The sequence below is a fragment of the Phalacrocorax aristotelis genome, chromosome 14, assembly GCF_949628215.1.
Source record: "Phalacrocorax aristotelis chromosome 14, bGulAri2.1, whole genome shotgun sequence".
Classification (NCBI taxonomy): domain Eukaryota; kingdom Metazoa; phylum Chordata; class Aves; order Suliformes; family Phalacrocoracidae; genus Phalacrocorax; species Phalacrocorax aristotelis.
In genome coordinates this window covers 13051777-13070557 of record NC_134289.1, presented here as the reverse complement: position 1 = coordinate 13070557, position 18781 = coordinate 13051777, and the positions used below count along the sequence as shown (strand labels likewise).

The following is an 18781-nucleotide window of genomic DNA, read 5'->3' as shown; positions in this document are numbered from 1 at the left end:
TCACATTACGTCCAGGAATATACCCCTAAAATACCCTGGCTTGGCTTTGGACAGCTACAGCATCCAAAGTCTAGGTCAGAGCACGATATACACTGCATTCTTGGACAACTAAAATGTCTTTCTGTTCATCAGGTGCAGACTTTAAACATAGGTTCTATAAGGATACATACTGGTCAAGTCACAGAAATATGTGCTTGATGCTTTGACAACTTTGACAACAAAGCATCTGCTTGATGCTTTGACAACTAAGGCAAGCTGAATTCTTTCTGCCATTGATCGTTTGTCCTACTGACATTTCTCTATGAGGTCAACCCTGAAGAGCTAACTTGATTGCTTTCCTACTCCTCCATCCCTCCCTGTTACTGTTTTAAATGACCCAGGTTCTCCAGCCCTGTTCTTCCTGCTGCTGGAAAAACTAATTCTATCAAAGACAGTCGTTCTCCTCTTTCCTACACAATTGTTCTCTTGCTTTCATGCAAATTATTTCTCTTGAAGTTAGCCACAAGGTTAACTATTAGTTTATAACCTGCTGTGTTGGTTTCTGCCAGTCAACTGGATGCACTAGGAAGAACTGCAATGAGTTTGTGATCGTTCAAAGAGGCCACTAATCTGCAGTGATGACTGAAATTATGTAGCAGATGTGAGAGATGATGACTACCAAATACTTGTATATTGCATGCTATAATTAAGCAATAATAGTGTCAGTGTGTTGCTTTACAAGGCGATAATCTGACTCCCAAGTGAAATCAAATGAAAAGCTGAAGGCAGTGTAGCTCATCTTGATGAGGCAACTGGATTACCGCTGAACAGCAGCTGGCTGGAGCCATTTCAGATATTGTGCTACAAGTGTTCAGAAATGCCAAGGGAACGTGGTGGGGGGACTAAAACAAAGCTCTAATTCTGCTCTCTGGTATGCTGAGCTTTCTATTGGAAATCACCTGACTTCAGCCACTATGCCTGACTTACCCACGTGCCTAGGAGGAGGCAGACTTTCTAGATATGGGTCACAGAGAATCAAGCTTGAAGGTAGGTGGAAGTATCACAGATATTATGTGAAAGCGAACAAAGAAACTGCAGTGGCATGAGAAACTATGGCTTACTTAAGCTTCTGTGAATTTATTAGCATTTTAATATTTAGACAAACGCCCTTAAGAATTTTGGCATTTTCCTTTTATTACTAGTCTTACCCCAAATTTTGTAACGACTTTGGAAAAGAAGTCAATGACTGGACAATAATTTGTCCTTGCTTGAGTTCAAACAAGATGTCTGTACTTCCTTTGGAGCACAACCCTGGCTGTAGCTATAGCTAGTTGGTATGCTGTCTGATTTCACTAGGACAAGCCCCTGGCCGCTTTGTGCGAGTTGTCAGTTTACTTTCTGTCCTATGTATGAAGAATGGTGTCCTAAGGGGATTGGAAAGGCTTTAAAATACAAAATAAAACCTCAAACGATTACCATATCCCCTTGCCGAGGCACGGTATGGGTAATTTCTTGTGGTAACAAATACTGAGAGCAAGAGCTGCGTTTTGTCAGTGTCAAATTATGCTTCCTAGGGGTCAGATGTGGCATAGCTCTTCACTGATCAAACTTGACCTGTAGCCTTGTTAAGGGGATAAATACAGTGATGCTGTAATTAATGGATGTCATCAGATGCCTCAGGCACCAGAGCACTGAGCCACTCCATGAAGACGTGTTTTTCTCAAATGACAATTTATTCATACATAAGAGAGTGGGAGGGAAGGGAAAGAGAAACAAAGGCCACAACTCTTTTCTAGCGCAAAGTAATAGACAAATTAAATACTAAGATACAGATACTAAGTGAAACCTCTGCCAAGTCCCCTTTTACGGTGGTATCTCTGCCAACACACACCTCTTCGCCCTTGTCTACAAAGGGAACAGAAGTTATGTTATAATCCTGTTTCTTCTTCCCCTCCTACTAAGGCACTGACGTTTTCATAGCAGCACGCAGGATAACAGCTTTGCTGATGCAACAAAACTGACATAGTTCCTCTGACAACTTGGTAACACCTAATTGTATTGTGTCCTATCACTGATTCATGTAGTGCCGTCAAACCTGTTGTTCTTGATTTTTCTCTGTACTTGAATCAACAAAAACACATAATGCAATTGTCTTCCCATTTCCTGCTAATTGTTCTCAGAAATATCTTGAAGTTGTGGGTCTAAAAGCAAGGAGAAGCTTCTACTTACATAGAAGTAAGCCTTCACGCTCATACAAACACTTTACAATTAATTCCCTGGTGGTTCTTTGTTATATCCTTCCCTCTGTCTATTGGTAGTTACAGTGACTTTCTCAAAGAGAAAGTGTAGGCTTTGAGTGTTGGGGGGAAGAAGAAACCCAGAAAACCAACAACAAAACAAAAACCTAACAGGAAACTAACAGCCCCGTTTTATTTGCATTTGCTTTAGAGAAGTCCTTTTGTGAGGTCTCCTTTTTCATAGGCTAGAAACTCAGAGCTATTAAGTCTGGCGATTGACTAGCTATGGGAGCTCAAACATGACTTCCTTAGTGGAAATACTGTGCATGTCACTTAAACATAGCAACGAAGCAGTTGCCGGTTATTGCTAGGAGCTAGGAATGAACTCTTCCATAATAAGCATCTTCACCTTTTGATACAACTAGTTGATATGGCTTGCAGGACTTAGGCGCATAGAGCAGTAACAGAGTACAAAGGATGGTACATAATTCACTAGGAAAGTTAACTATATTGTGCCATTAGAGTCACAGTTCTTTCCTTTCTCCTTCTGCACCACATCCATTTTTCGTATCGTCATGACTATTTTGTCTCTTCCTCTTACACTTGGTGATTATACATAGACAGATTCTGCTAACGGACCATTAAGTTCATCGCTCAGCCCATGTCCTGCAGTTACGCTGACAGCTCAGCAACTGCTGCTGTAGTCCATCTAGAAAATACTGCTTGCAGGAGCAAGGGTTTGGGTATAATACGATAAACTATATATAAAGGTTGACAAATATTGCTTTCCCACTTAACAGTTTTTCTCCCCCCACCACCCCTACCTCATCACATTGTGTGATCCTGTGAGCAATCTCCTTCAACTCTTTCATGGATTTTTCATCTTGGAAATCATAGGGGAAAGTTTCAGTCCATTCCTTCAGGAGCTGAATGATTTTGGCAGCGAAGGATTTTAGCTTTGCCTGGAAAGAAACAGTGAGTTGAGTACTGACCGTAGACCTTTCTGACTGCAGAGTAAATTAGCTGACGAAGGTTCGCATAAAACCAGAGCTACCCTTGAGGATACTTTGCATTAGTAGTAGGTGAAGGGGATTAAAAAAAAAGAACATATTTAACTGGCTCAGTTAAATATCCTAAATAGTATGGTTTAGCCTCCTTTCATGGTAGCTTGGTAATGTCTCTCACCAAGCAGTTTGAAGATATTTTCAAGGCTAGTTGCATAAAGGCAGGGAGATGACAGAATAGTTTAAATTACTTACTTGATTGAAGTCAATGGGACTTAAGCTGATTTATGCCATCTGAGGCAGCTGTACCTTAGCGTTTGAAATCAAATGCATACAAACTCCAGCGCTCTACCAAGCATCTTTCGTAAGAAACGTTCACAAAGACATTTTTGTTCTATAGAATTTATCAGACCCTCCAGATTGTGCTGTGTAGTAAAATAAATGAATGACAGGAAAGATGTGTGTTCTCTCCATGATATCTAAATGAAAATGGACTTTGAAAATAGAAATATTGGCTCTTACTCAAAAAGCTATCAACCACACAAAGGAGAGGGAGAGCTATTTTTAAAGTTTTTCTGTTACCCGTGAATCTTCTAAGACTTTTCATCAGTTAGACCTGAATTGGATGCCAATTACTCCACTATCATAGCAACAGGGAGCAGCATCAATAAATCCAAGGGAACACTCTTGTAAAAGTGGGAGTGTGAGTGCTAAGGATGTTTTTAATGGACAAGAAGTATCAAAACTTAATTCAGGTTATATTTACCCTCCTACCCAACTCGTGACGCACTGAGGAAAAAGGAAGTTTTCATTTGTCTTTATCTCCCCACTTGTGTAAGCTACCAAAGTCCCACTACACGGCGCTTCCTTCTCCCCACGCGCGGCGCGCCTTCCTCATTGCGCTCTCCGTCAGTGGTTACAGAAGGTGACTTAGCATGTGAGTGTCGCTACAGGAAATCAGCCTGTTTTCTTTTAGGACAAACAGAGAATGTCTTCCAAGAATTGGTAGGAGCTCCTGCTTGGAACATCATCTGATCATAGTATGTCCCAGTTTATTTAATACAAACCAAAAGTCAAACTAACTAAGATATTATTTATTTCATTTTGTTTTACATCTCACTGGTACGCAGTCAGTGGGAATATGAATAATGATTAATAAGATCTCTGATCCACGCACCTTTGAATCCTCAATCTGAAAATAAGCCAGTGTTCCTTTGCTCCTTGTAAGTCTGAAGGGAATTTTCTTGCTTTTGCTTTTTCGGAGCTGCAAACTGCCCTCTGCTAGCATGTTTTTCCTAGCTGGTTTTTACTGATAGCATTTAACTGATCCTCACAGTAAAAGAAGTACAGAATTGTTGGATAGTGAGGGCAAAAAGAGAACACGACCATTCTCTTTGCCAGCAGCAGGCATTCCTGCAAAACAATCTCTGCTAGTGCTGCTTCTGTGGAGTCCAGCTTCAAGGGATTTCTAAACAGTGTGGGACAGAGCTCCAGATCATAGTTTGCCTCCAAAATCCCATTGTCACCTGCCCTGGGGAACAGACAATTTATCCTCCTTTGCTAGGAAATGCATGGAGCCGGACGTTATTAAAAGAATAATCTGTAGGTGGTGATAAAGAATTAATTAGCCAACCAGTGTGCTTCCGTTCAATTAAAGTTAACAGGTATGTGCCTACTCCACTTGTGTTTACCAAAACCTGCTACAGATTGGTTTTTGCTATTAATTATCCTGACTATGTTTTTTTTAACTTTTGAAACTGAAAAAGGAGAGATGGGGGTGGGAAGGTTCCAAAAAGCCTTCCTTAGGCCATGGCAAACATCTCTGTATGAACGCTGACTTCCCATCTCATTTATCTACCCGTGAGTTACTAGGATTTGCTTCCTTCATGATGGAAAGCTAGGCATCTGTTGCAAGACAAACCACAAACCACGTTACTCTTCCTGTAATTACTTTTCAGGTGTAAAAAAGCTTAATGTTTTATCAGATGCTTTTAATGCTCATGAAAATAAGGTATGCTTTCTGAGAGTCACACAAAACCATCAGTATAGCAAAACATGAGATTCCTGTTTCATGTGCACTCTGAAGCCCAAAGTGGCGTGACAGGCTTGATGCACATAACTTGTGATATAATCTAGATAGAAATCACACAGATATGCAGTAGCAGCACGTGGTTTCCTTTTTGTCATGGCTGTAATAAACCTACCAACCTACTTTTTCTGTGGACAAACTCCAGATATGAGCCTCCCCTTGTGAGGCCTGTCAGAGTTCTCTGGAGTCTGTGGGAATGCTTCTCCCATAAATATTTATTTGAGAAGAAAAATACTCCTATTAAGTACTGTGGATCAGCCCTGTTCTGCATGAGACAAGACAGACAGTACTGAGAAACAACTGCCAATTAGAAAGGAGGGCAATGGCAGTACTGTGCTTGTAGGAAAGGGAGGTTTAATGACAATGACCCAGTTATATGAGTATGGTTTTGATTTTTGGTTTTAAAAAGGAGACCTTGCTGGAGACAAAAACTGAGGGAAGTAATTTTTGAAGGGACTTGGGTATTCCAAGACAGGCTTAATGGAATCTAACTTCTTTCTCTTTTTCTTTCTTTAACTTTTTATTGGAAAAAAACCCCACCTACCTTCAAGCAGCAGAAATAATGCACCACAGTTTTAACAACAGGTTTTTCCACTGAATAATAACAGTGCTTCTTTTTTCTCTTTTTGTGACAATCTTGTTTGGGTCTTTCCAATCTCTAATGCGCTTATGGAGAGTTACATTTTATCCTTTATGGTCAAGCTTAACTACTGACGTGTATATTATAATTGGTGTCTTAAACTGAAACCCTTCCTTTTTATGAGTGGCCAAAAGGACTGCAAGCTTGCTCCAAGACATCCCAGAGTGTTTTTATTTTTAATCCACTCTTCTCTGGGTTGTTTTCTATAGGACTCTGGCTAGCCAGTGACATAAAAAACAAAGGAACGATAGGTATTGTGGTGCGTAACCTCAAAACCTGGCTCCTTGCCACTCCTTTGGCTCGCATGCTATCCAGGCAACAAGTCAGCCAGCTTCTCCTTTTGCTTATGCAAATCTCTTACCAGAAATTATTAGAGCTGCTTTAACTACTTCTGTCAGTTATTTCCTGCTACAGAGCTTCTTAATTAGAAGGCGCTGGTAGCTGATGGTACCTTAATGGGTTATGACTGTGAATAGGTAGAGTGCCTTGAGTCTAGAATTCCTATGCTGCATACGAAAAGAGCTTTTATTTGTTGCCAGATAGAAAAATAAGTTTGTGAATGCTAGTGGACAAATTATTCTGTAAAACATGCAGGTGCTTGCAGTAAAGGACAGTAAAGCAGTTATCTGAGATGCCAGAAGCTTAGGTAGCGCTGCCCAAGAATTTTGTGTCTAGTGCACAGGAAAAGATTTCAGGTTATAGTAAGGGGGTAGGAAGGGATCAGGGGTGTGGTAGGCAAAGCAAGGAGCAAAGCACGTAAAATAAAGCAGCCTCCCCCGAACGCTCACGTTTTATTGTCACCCTGCTGTTTGTTGGTTTTCCTGTAGGCCCATTTCCAAACTGTCAGCAGCAGAAGCTTTAAGAGTGTGGGTGTTTAGAATGTGAGCTGCTCTATTTTACATCCTGTTGTTAGGATGCAATGGTTTTTCATTTTAGTGTGGAAGCCATTATTTTTCTCACACATCTGCTGGAAAGCCAGAATACTACTACTTTACAAGTGATATCTTTAAACAGCCAGGTGATTTAGACCCCAAATACTGTTTCCATTTTAAAATCTCCTAAGTCTCTTGTTGTTCACAAAAGTTTCATCTTGTATCCCGTTATTTTTAAATCCAGGTATTTCACGTAGGTATTTTGATGCTAGCTATGGACAGCTGTCTTCCTCTTCATATGTCTACAGATCAGCTCTACTCATTTCACATTTCAGGTGGTCCCCACATATCTTACAAGTTCCTCCCACTGTTGTTTAGCTACACGTTGCTAAGGAACCACTACAATTTACAGAGCATCACTTTGAGGTTTCTCAGTTGTGAACTAGTTTGGCAGTGAATGGTTATCACCTCTGTGTACAAAGCTGGATGTGGTGGTTCTTGCACCTTCTTTCCTCAACCCCTTGAACTCCCCAGCACCTATGTGACGAGTTACATAGCTATTTGCCGAGTAGGTCAGGGGACTGACCTGCATGAAAGTCATTTTGCACGAAGCGGTTAGTTTTTCCTGTGGAGTAATATTCTGACATAATATGAGACTGCACCCAGGAATAGTGAGGGAGAAAGAAGCCCTTACGTCAGTATTGCTGTCAGAAAGTCAGCATTGCCAAACCACAGGGTTGCCTTTTGTGCTCCCCACTCAGAGACCTGATACAACAAGGAGGAAACAAACCGGGACTATCAACATGCTGAAGATTAGGAATGTGAGCATGTAATTTCTCACCAGAGAACAACGGATCCAAAACATGCCCAGGATCTGAACAATTTAGGTCTTTAAATACTTGCTGATTTCATCCCTGTCACTCTTATTTGCATCCCAGCTTGGACTATTCTGGTACTTCAATTTCAGTCAAAAGCCTTTCAATACCCACTCTCCATAATGGTGAGACTTAGGTGGATTTAAGTGCATATCATAAACTGACCCAGTTTGGTTTAATCAGTTGTAGTAAAACTGCCTAGTCATGCATGTCAGCACAGGCTACCATCTTGAGTAATGCATCCCTTAATTTTCATGAGAGAACTTTCTGATTTACTGTTACACCAACTTAAAACACCCCAGCAATAACGTACAGCAGAGCACTCAACCTTACTAGGATGGTGAGGGTGACTGGAGAAAGAGGAACCAGATTCAAGAAAGACCCTACTTGGTGAAAGCCCAAAAGGGTGAAGTGACTTGCATGGCAGATACGCGTTCCCCTAGCACACAGCACCAACCTGTAGCTCATGAGCAAAGTTATATTTCCAGCTACTGTATCTGACTTGTAAGGTAGTATGTAACTTATGTTTGTGGCTAGCAAAGAAGCAGCAGCGCTTCAAGGAAAAAGACCCAAATAAAAGTGCAACCAGTATTACACAGCAATTACAATTTCAAATCATTCTTTATCAATCTAATTAGCTTTACAATGAGGAGAGAGTGGGAAGTAAATGTCGGTAGCACGGCTAACTGAAGGACATAATGGTTCATTTACCTTTTCTGCCTCAGTCCCCGTTTCTAGCTGCTGCTTCTGTTTAATGCAGATCTGCCCCACTTTAGCCAGGAGCTCATGTGGGTGAATGAAGACTCGTGAGCTCAACAGGAAAGTGAAGATGTAAGTCCTCTGTGGAAGCAGAGAAGGAGGAAAAAAAAAAACAACTCAATAAGTTGAATAACTTTAGCAAAAAGAATCTGTCTTCCTTGGAAAAACTGTTCCATAACCACAAATCACAGTAACTTTCCTTTGTTTAAACTTTATATAATTTTTCCTTTCTCCAGAGATGGTGGTCTCTTCTAGCTCTGTTGAAAGGAAATGCTGTAGGCTTCAAGGCTGTTAACCATGGTGTTTTCAGATTCCCAAATTACTTCCCATTAAAATGCCAAACTTAATATGCCTAGTCATCGCTCACCAAACAGACAAATGAAATCCGTCCAGCGTAGGGTGTTATTCCTCTTGAACACAGCTATTTCTGCTGCTTTGTTTCTTTAAGAGTGATTGTTTTTCACTGAGCTGCAGAAAACTGCTTCATGTGTATTCCAAACCACAGCTGTAATTTCTTCATGGATGGTTTTCTTATTCTTTTTTTCCCTCACAATCACTGACACACGTTTCAGCTTAGATTGTGGCCATATGACAATAATTTAAGCTTGACTTTACGTATTTGGGGCCTGTGTCAGAATCTTTTGGGTATGAACACTGCTAATAAATGCCAACAATTATTATTTCTCATTAGAAATAGCCTCTCCATTTGTATTTTAAAAGCTGTAATGCACTGTATTCCAAATTGTACTCTGGACAGTTTAGTTGAAGCGAGAACACCTTTATGCCTAGTCTTGCTTCAGTGTTGGAAACTTGGCTTCTATATTTGAATGTAACTGCCTCAGTAGCGACAGCAGCATCTCATAAGCACTTCTGTTTTTCCTTTAGGCTTTTTGACAAAATCTGGAGTTAGGGAATTTTAGGGGATCAGCTTGACAATGGATTTCCATTAACTTTTGTTATGTTTGCAGTGTGTACTGTTACTTTGTACAGTGTTTTTAGAAATGTGATTTGGCAGGTCGCAGCCAGGTGTGCATATAAATAGTCAATGTGCGCATATACCACCTTGGACTGGGCGAGTAACTGGAGAGACCTAAACATTTAGACCAGTTGTCTGAAATATGGCATCTCTACTATTAGCTACCAAATTCTGCTGCTTGCAGTCTCTAAAACGCACTTGTAGTTAAAAAATAACGGTATCTTTAGGACTCCAAAAAGGTTATGGGGCTTCTCTCTCTAATCACAATAAAATGTGCTATTAATGAAAAATGTTTCCACTTCTTTAGTACTCAGTGTGCTCTAATATAAATTTACCACTAAAAACCTCTAAATATCAGAAGGGGAAAAAGGAAGCTTTTTTAAACAAAATAAATATAATTAACTAAAAGGCACAGTGTTCTGGGAGTGAGTGAACAAAGTAATGCATTAAGCACATATCTATTAAACATCCAACTCTGTCCTGAGCTTGTAGAGGAAGCTAATGAAAGAACAGAGTGGAGCGTGATAAAGCAAAGGAATCTAAAATGCTCATCCTGATTTGAAGATCTTATTAGCGCTGGGGTTCATTTATTAAGTCAGGAATAGCATTAATTCTCTACAGTCGAAACTGGAGTTAATCTGTACTCTTTGTCTCGTCTATTGCTTATGGATAGAGGAAAAGAAGTGGAGAAGGGTTAACTGGATGGATAGCTTGGGTCAGGTGCTTGATTAGGGCTTCCACTGATGCCTACAGAAGATTGACAGCTGGGGCCACCTAATAATTGGGCTCTTGGTGACTTGGACCAGGTGGCCAGTGCGATGACAGGACACCCATGGCATGGCCTCCCTTCTTGATGGCATGGTTGCCAACATACCACACAAGTGTACGCTGATTCACTAAAAGGGGACTTGGTTGTGCCATGGGACAACATATCATGTCTCTTATTATGCATGTGAGAGAGGTCCCTAAAGCGATACACTCTCCAGTCAGAATGAAAGCATGAGAAGTGTTGGGTTGTAACATGTTGGGGCGGGGGTTGGGTTTTAGTTTGTTGTAAACTATACCCGATTATTCTCAGCTAATTTTTGTAGCCAATTTTGGTGTTCATTTCTATCAGTGTTGTCCTTGAATGTAAAACTGAGTCTGGACTACCTGGGAAAGGAATTTAGCTGTTGGGTGTGTCAGCTGTCACTGGGTTGTGTGAAAATTTTTGTTCTGGAAACATGAAGCAGCCCTCACTTTTACCCTATTTTGCACTTGAGAGGGATTGGGCGGTGGGGCGGAAGGATTTTTATACTTCTATCTGTTCCCCGTGTTCTCGTTTTGGGAGTTTAGAAGCCTGTCTGAAAAGATGCCTGTACGTGTAAGCAGTGGGGAACCACAACTTAAGCCACGCTGCCCTGCCAGTGACCTTAGCTCTGATAAGCTGGAACACATTCTTTTAAAGAAAGATATAATTTTGCTTCTCATGCTAATTCTAGTGTTGGTCTCCTTAGTGGAAGTGTGTGTGATGTGGGACAGCATTTACCCAGAGCGGCTCTGAGGAATGCCCGCTCAGAGTATCCTTTCCCTTTTGTTATACTGCAAGAAAAGTGTGACTCAGATGCCCTGTGCTTGTATTTGGTCTCTCTGATAATATTTCATCCGATGTTCAAAAACGTGCCAAACTGGCAAGATGCAGGAAGATACAAGGCTATAAAAGCATGTACTTTCTGTTTTAGGCTTGCTGATGTCTCTCTGTAATCAGTAATATCCGTACTGGACCCATGCAATACTTTTCCAGACAACACTGGACTACTAGGTTTTAGAAACACGTTATTACTACTTCTGGAACCCGCCTACTATATTTTAGTTACTTAACTGGAACTAGGTTCAGTACTTTGGAAAATAAAATTGTTCCATTATGGTCAATCAAGATATGCTGGTTTCCAATATATTGGTATCTAATTGTGGGGACGGGGTTTGATACTTTTCGTGCTTGTGTTGGCATACACAAGTAGTAACTGCAATTAGGAGCCAAATTAAAAATGACAGGTCTGACAGCAGTGTTGACCTCCAACTCCTTGCCTCTTTGCTCACAGCCACTCCCTCTCCAATAGAGAAAACTCAGGCTCAAGTAAGCCGTACGTTTCAGCTTAGCAGTAGGTCTCAGGGGTTAGGAACACAGTTCTCCTGGATAGGAAGTATTTCATACTAATGTCATATGCCTTATCTAGATCAAGGATTTCTGTAATTTGTTGCACCTGTACCACTATACACACGTAGGCTAAATGTTATAACAGTGTAAAAACCTACATACTAGGTTTAAAAAAAAAAAAACAACACAAACCCAAAAACCAAAACCCTCTCATACAGGCAGTCCCCTAATCATAAAGGTGATGGGGAAGGAAATTCAGCTATGCAGCTAGCTGGTTTGACAAAGAATGATTCAAAAAATGCTTCTATAAGCTATGAGATTGAAAGTTAAGCTCCATTTATCCTACAAAAGTGACAGGTATTTGGGAGGAGAGGCAAAAAAAAAAAAAAAATCCTTTCTGCACTTGAAACAACGTAAGCTGACACAAAAGGGGCTTGTGCTTTACAAGAGAATAAGAAGCCAGATTCCTTTAGTGCCTAAAGTTGTTGCTAAGAGATGAGCTGAATTATATTTAAAAAAAAAAAAACCTGAGAGAGCGCAAGCGCAGAAGACTAAAGAAGGAATTGTTACTCTCTGACTGAAGAATGCACTGATGTCTTCGGGGGGGGGGGGGGGGAAGAAATATTTTCTTTGTGCACTCACTGCTCATTCTGGAACTTCTTGTTTGTGAAATATTTTCTTGAAACATTTTCTTGCTTGGGCACAAGAGTTACAGACTGGTACATTCCATTCCTAACCTCCCGAACTCCTCTGTCTCATGAGCATACTTTTTTTTCCTGTGTGCTGAACAAGTCCCTGTACACAAACAAGCCTCAAAAGAGCAGTACACAAATGTAGGCCCTTATCTTTCCTGTCCTCCCGTGCCTGTCTTGTGTTCTGCCAACATGGCAAATAGATTTTTGTTTTGCCTCTGTAACCGTCACAGAAAGATACTCTGTGTTTGCTTTCTCCCCCGCCCCTTTTTTGCTGTCTGGAAGGTTACTGTGATCTTTAGCTTAACGTCCACACGGGCGGGAATGCTTTCGAAGGGTTGTGTTCGGATGTACTAATCCAAAAATTGGGACGAGTACTGCAACTTACAGATACGTCACTCCAAAACTAGGGTAGCCTCTGCTACTGTTACCAATAGCTGCTCTTGGTGCAAATTAATTGCTGATGCCTTGCTGCCTCTCTTAGCCTGGGTAGCCAGAGACATGAGACTGAGAGGTGTTTACACCTTTTTTTTTTTTTTGGTATTGGCTACTCTTCTGCCAGGATATCAGTGCAAATGGCTATGGCTCTAACCCCCTGTGGCAACTTCCCTAAAAATAGAAATGAGCATGAAATTAAGTAATAAACATGCAACTGAACTGAAATAGGCGGCTTGGATTTGCAGATGACTCAGATACAGCTCCTTCTTTGTGTTGTTCAAAGCTTATTTATCTACTCATTTTATAATTAATCCTTTCAGCTAAATGGGGTGATCTGATTTAACTAAAAGAATGTGTCCTGCTGTAGAGGAGATGAATTTGGTTTAATGCTGTTTTCCACCTCTCTCTCCCTGGAGTTCCCTTGATTGCTTCTGTTGTGTATCTCTCAGCTGTCGGTTTGCTGTCTATTTGAACCGCAGCCTCCCAGGGCGGGGTCTGTGACTGCTTGGTTTGCAATCCTCCCTTGCACGGGGTATGGGATAGTGCCATGGAAACGAGCAGCATTCCAAAATAAGCTATAGACCCCTTCAGTAATGCTCACTTTATGGAACCATTTTCAGAGCAGCTGTCTTACAAATAGATCTTATGTTACAAGGTACAATAAGGGATGTGCATTAGCAGCTACTTAAAAAACTTAGCTATATTCCAGAAATCCAAGCAGAAAGTAACTATATTCTAGTATTACACAAAAGGACAAGGAACTGACTCCTCGGAAGGCTTAACTGCAGCAGCCTAAAGAGCTATTCCATTGATATACCACACCAGTTCTACCTGCTGCTCTCCTCTGCACCTGTTCTACAATACCCCTTCGGGGACAGGGAGCAGAAATTGAATGTCTAACGATGGTTGCCCCTCTGTGTCTTATTTAGGACTTGGTACTAAGTCAGCATCTGTCAAAGGTAGCACAATTATACATTAGCTGTATTTAAATGCAAAGTTTAGGATTACGTTTCAACCAGAATATTAAAACATTGTGGTTTTGCTTTTTTTGATCTTCTGCTGGCTATTGCTGGAAACTCTGGTGCTCATACCCACTGAACTCTCATATGGGGAGTCTCTTTTTTGAGCATGGTGATTGTGAAGACGGGCGATGTACGTGGGTGGGACTTTTATCGTGACTGATGTGAAACCACAGTAAAAAGGTCTAAAGAATTAGGCTGTGAAACATACAAGATAACAGCAAACGTTAAGTTCAACATAGACATTAATAGGGATTGCACTTTCCTGCCCCTCCGTTAGGCTTTACGAAGAGCTGGGATGCTTCTGCCATAGCCACCCCTTTCTCAGAGCTCAGTTGGAATATGTGCTACATCGCCTCTCCGATCTTTGGCACGTTGTTTAAATAACATCTTTCATTAATGATACGAGGGGTCATTTTAAGTGATAGTGATCTCTTAATAATATCTCAGGTTCAGAATCTTATCACATGCCCTGGAGTTATAAGTAGTATTTACTTTAGAGGACTGCACTGAGGAGGTTTAATCAGTTGCAAAATAATTTTCAGGCTCAGGAACATATATTATTATAGTGCTGGCCCATCAAAATGGCTTAAGAAAGAGAGCATTTTAATTAAAATCTGTTTTTGGTGGTTTTTTTTTTCCAATGGCCTAACTAGGAGATGCATAGAAAATTAAGGAGGAAAAAAAATTACTAGAGCTGATTTCAGGTCTGCTTCCCTAGGTAGGAGCTGGTTAGTAGTTAATCTTGGCTGTATTGGAGCTAAAGCAGCTTAGAGGGATTGAAAATTCTGTGGCTAATACTGCTTTTAATTGGTTCTTAAGGCACCCATTTGGGTTCAACTCAGCTTTATCTTTCAAACAAGTGTTCTCATTTGAAAACAGAAAGGAGAGTATCCCCATTGATCACCATCCTTAGCGAATGAATATTGCAAGTAAAAAAACAATGCATCTTAGCCTACATCTTAATCTTGAATCAGATGGAGGTAGAATTTCTTGAGGAAGCACCAACCCAGACACTAATGCAGGAAAACCCATGGGTAGAAAAAAACCCTTTCAGTGCCTACTTACGTCTGGATAATAGTCCATGGTGGGCACCAGGCGCTCTATCAAGGCCTCCAGTGATCCAGAAACAAGGTTCCCGTCCTGATAAACAGGGTCCACGCACCTCTCTCCCATATCTGGCTGCACTTGTCCACTACAACTGGAACCAAGCATGCTGGAAAATATTGGTGTCTGGGGCATAGTTTCCTGCAGAAGCGGGGTGGGGGGGGGAGAAAAAAAGAGAGGGTTAAGCTTTATTTCAGGATGTCTTATGTGTGGGTTTTATAGAGGCATACATTAAACACAATTACATATTTGACTGAACGCAGCCTGGGCATTAGTGTGAAGTTCTGAATCCGAGCAGTCGCACATCTGTAAGCTGGCTTTGGGGGTTGAAATGCACTTTAAACTATGTCATTAAGGCTGTAGATGGAGAAACTGTAAGTATTTCCTTCACTCTACTTGTTTTCTCCTTTCTCTGCAGTTTTCCCCTGCCTCTTTATGCATAAAACTACAGAGGGATCAAAACACAAAATGCTTTCTGAATTTCAAAGATACCGAAGCAGTGCCTTACTGAACAAACAAAAAATACCGCGCCTTAATGTCCCTCTTTTTGAAGTCAGGTCTTTGGCCAAAATAACTCGACTTGTGATGATAAATCCCTTACCACTTCTGTAGCTGGATGTAATCCAGGTCTCCACAGAAAGGCATCTTCTCCTGCACACAGATAGCACTGGAAACAGTGGGGGGCATACTGGCTGAACAAAATTGTGTGTGCGTGTCCCTTTTTTCTTGGTGCGCAAAACCATGAACTGAGTGGAACTGAATGCTGTGACCTATACTGTAATATACAACTCTAATAACAGTCTCTTTGGAGATTTTTGCTTAGGAAACAAACCTGCTGTCGCAACACACAAACCACACGAAGGTTTGGGGTTTCCACCTCCCTCCCTTGGCCACAAGCTATATATATCAGTACACAGTAGTTACCAACTGTGAGTAAACCCTGGGGGTTTTTGTTTGTTTGTTTTAAACTGGCTACAGCTTAAACATATGCAGAAGGCTAAACAAAACATCCTGCTACTGTATGTAAAGGTTGAAAATATTATTCAGCATCAGTATCAAAACGGTTCCCCCTGGCTGCTGAAATAGTTAAGGCTGTTTAGAAGGTAAAGTGGAAAGAAGGCGGCGTTAACCCTTTAGCTGCTGTCTCATCCTCTAGGAAACAAACACGATAATGTCACACTCTGAGAAGCACTTATGTAGACAAAAGGGATTAGGCCAGTACCTTTTAAACTGACAGCTGTTTCTAACTGCACTCTTTTCTTAGACACAAGTCCTATCCCTCCCTTTAGCAATTTTTCAAAAACTAATTTAAGAACTGGAAATCTTAAACGCTACAACGGGTTTTTTTTTTTTTAGGTAGCACTTGAAACAATTGCAGAACAAAACTGTACTGTATATACTTCTAATGCAAGGCACATTCTTCACTTCAAACTCTCCGAAGTGATGTTTACAACCTGGGATACAAAACATTGCTTTTTAAGCTCCGATGAACACTAGGTGCGTTAGTAAGGGGAAAAATACCTAACCCACCCCAGTATTAATGACACTTGTTCATCAAGGTGACAGATTTACTCGCATCAGGCTGATAAGTAGAGTTGTTTTGTGGCTTTAACCTGAAGACCTTTATATATTCAGATATGATACAGATATAAGGGAAGAATAATTGCCTGTAAATTAAAGTATAGTAGCTGTTCAATGGCACAGGGAGACTGCTCTGAGGAGCAGAGTTCAGCTTCAGAAGTTCAGGGCATAGACTCTGCATTTTCTGTTTTTGGCATATCACAAGAAACGGAAAACCAACAATTCTGCACAAAGAGGCGCTAGGGTTACTCAGTATTTCAGACTTATCTGCTAGGCCTAGGCTTTGCAGTTCGCGGCCATCGGACGAATCCCCGGAGCGTACGACGGAGCAGCCGGCTTTGCTATGCACACTATGCAACTCACCAGTAATTTGGTTTGTTTTCCCTTTTAAGGTTCACAGCAGCAGAGCTGAAAGCTGCTCCTCAGGCTGGACGGGCTGTGATGGGCACTTCTGCCTAATAGCATGAAGTTGCAGAGGGTTTTAAGGGCAGCTAACACCCACTGAAAGGACGCTTCGGGAGCGAACGCATCCCGCTCTACCAGCAAGTGTTTTAAACTCCTTTAAGACGTTCGCTCGGCATCGGTTTTGTTCCTGGAGCCCCTTTCCGGGGGAGCCTGTCCCGACCCTCGCCGGACGGCCGGGCCGGGGCTGAGCGCTGCCGCCGGGGCTGGCTGTCGCCGCCGCCCCCCGGGGTAGCCAAGGGCTTCGCTCCGGGGGGACCCCCGCGATGAGGGGGCGGTTAAAGCCCCCCCGGGAACAGCCGCAGCCCCCTCGGCCCCGCATCCACGCGGGGCTGTGGAACTCACCGCACTCCCCGCAGGCACACGCGAACCCCTGGCTCCCCGGGCAGCCCCCGCGCCGGGGCTGGCGGCCGTGGGAGAGAGAGGCTCCGCCGCGGGGCGAGCTCTGAGGAGAGCGACCCCTCACTCCCCCCCCTCCCTCTGCCCCCGCGATGGGGGCTCCCCCGTCGGCTCTGCCCCGCCGCCCGACCCGAGGCGCTTACCCTCATCTTCCCGGGCGAGGTGTACATACGCGTGGGCAGGGGCGGCAGCGCCGGCGGCCCCGCGGCTGACAGCTCTGCCCGCCCGCCCGCGGCGGAGCGCCCGCCCCGCCCCGCCGCCCGTGACGTCACGGCCAGCTCGGCGCCCCGTTGGCTGAGCCCGAGCGTGGCCGGTTCAAACGGAGCCGCGTCAACGGTGGGTGTGTGGGTGTGGCAGGGTTGCACGGGTGCTCGCCTCAGACGTACTTTGCCTTGAAACACGTCATTTTTATCCCCACCCTGTTCGTTTTGGGACCTTTTTTACCTCAGAAAAGAGCTCCGAAGCCACCAGACTGCTCGCTTTTCACCCCCTGCCCCGAGCACCGCGTGGATGGCCGAAAGCCCCTCGCGGGCATTGCATTTTCCCGCCTGCTGTGAGGAAACCTCCCACGCGTTGCCAAGCGTGGCGTGGAGCGGGCGAGGCGGCCTCGTGCGGGTGACATGGCCCCAGAGACACAACCCTCCCGCCCAAGCTGTTTATGCCAGCGCACGCGGTAGCGCCTGCCGTAATTACCGCAGCACCGCGGGATGCCGCCCGACCCTCCCTGCTAATAACTGGGTTTATTCTTCTTTCTGCTAGAGTTGTTCCTCTTTTCAAATGGCCTGAGCCGGTCAGCTGGTAGTTCTGGGCTGGCGCTGGACCAGCGCCGGTTGTTTCGCAGGCAGGCTTGGGCGCGTATCTGGAGTCCCATCTCCCACGGAGGCGCTCGGTGGGTGCATCCAGCCACCTCACAAACTCCCTCACCTACACCCAGGAGGGTTGTCATCTTTACAGTCTTCCCTCATGTAAACATATTTTTCCATCCTGTTTCTCATTTTACTTGAATTGAGATGTTTTAGCATTTGCCCTGTTGTCTGTTGTCTCCAGGCGTTCACCAATTTCATTGTTATTATTAAATTTATTTATGTAATGGCTCTGAATATGTACCAGAAGGCTTTACTGTTCTCCACGGTGATTAATGTGGGAAAAGCCTTTCTGGAAGTAAGCATGCCAGTCGAGGCAGGTGGGCAGGGCAAACGAATTTGGGAACACGCACATACTCATGAGTGTAAGGAATATATTCACGTTTGCTCACCATCTGAGGACACGCACTGTCATCCATCTAACCACGCAGTAATTTTAAAAAGATTTGTAGCTGCTCATTATCTTTACTGCTTGCCTGCTGAATTCCTTCTTGGTTTCCAAGTCTTTACAGATCTGCTGTAGAGTTTATTTTCTTCAGTTATCATAGAATCATATGATTCTATGATTATTTAAAATGAGCTTTTTCTCTTAAGTGGCAACTTCTCAAGTCAGTCCTTTTCCACCCTGCCAATTCTGCTTATGGTCTCAGTC

At 42.9% G+C, this 18781-nt stretch overlaps 1 protein-coding gene across 8 annotated transcripts in view; it reads right to left on the bottom strand.

The window, feature by feature from the left end:
• The window catches only part of RASGEF1A (RasGEF domain family member 1A), a 55142-nt gene that overhangs the window by 10338 nt on the left and 26023 nt on the right, over positions 1-18781 (bottom strand). For 2 of the 8 annotated variants that reach the window (XM_075109369.1, XM_075109371.1), the window contains exons 1-4: positions 17410-17516; positions 14786-14965; positions 8408-8536; positions 3041-3178 (exon numbers count right to left, since the gene is read on the bottom strand). In XM_075109369.1, coding sequence (XP_074965470.1) covers positions 3041-3178; positions 8408-8536; positions 14786-14965; positions 17410-17436 — 474 coding nt within the window. In that variant the 5' untranslated portion in view covers positions 17437-17516. Of the gene's footprint in view, positions 1-3040; positions 3179-8407; positions 8537-14785; positions 14966-17409; positions 17517-18781 lie in introns of those variants that run through there. The other 6 variants (XM_075109368.1, XM_075109370.1, XM_075109375.1 and 3 more) reach the window with 5 other exon arrangements.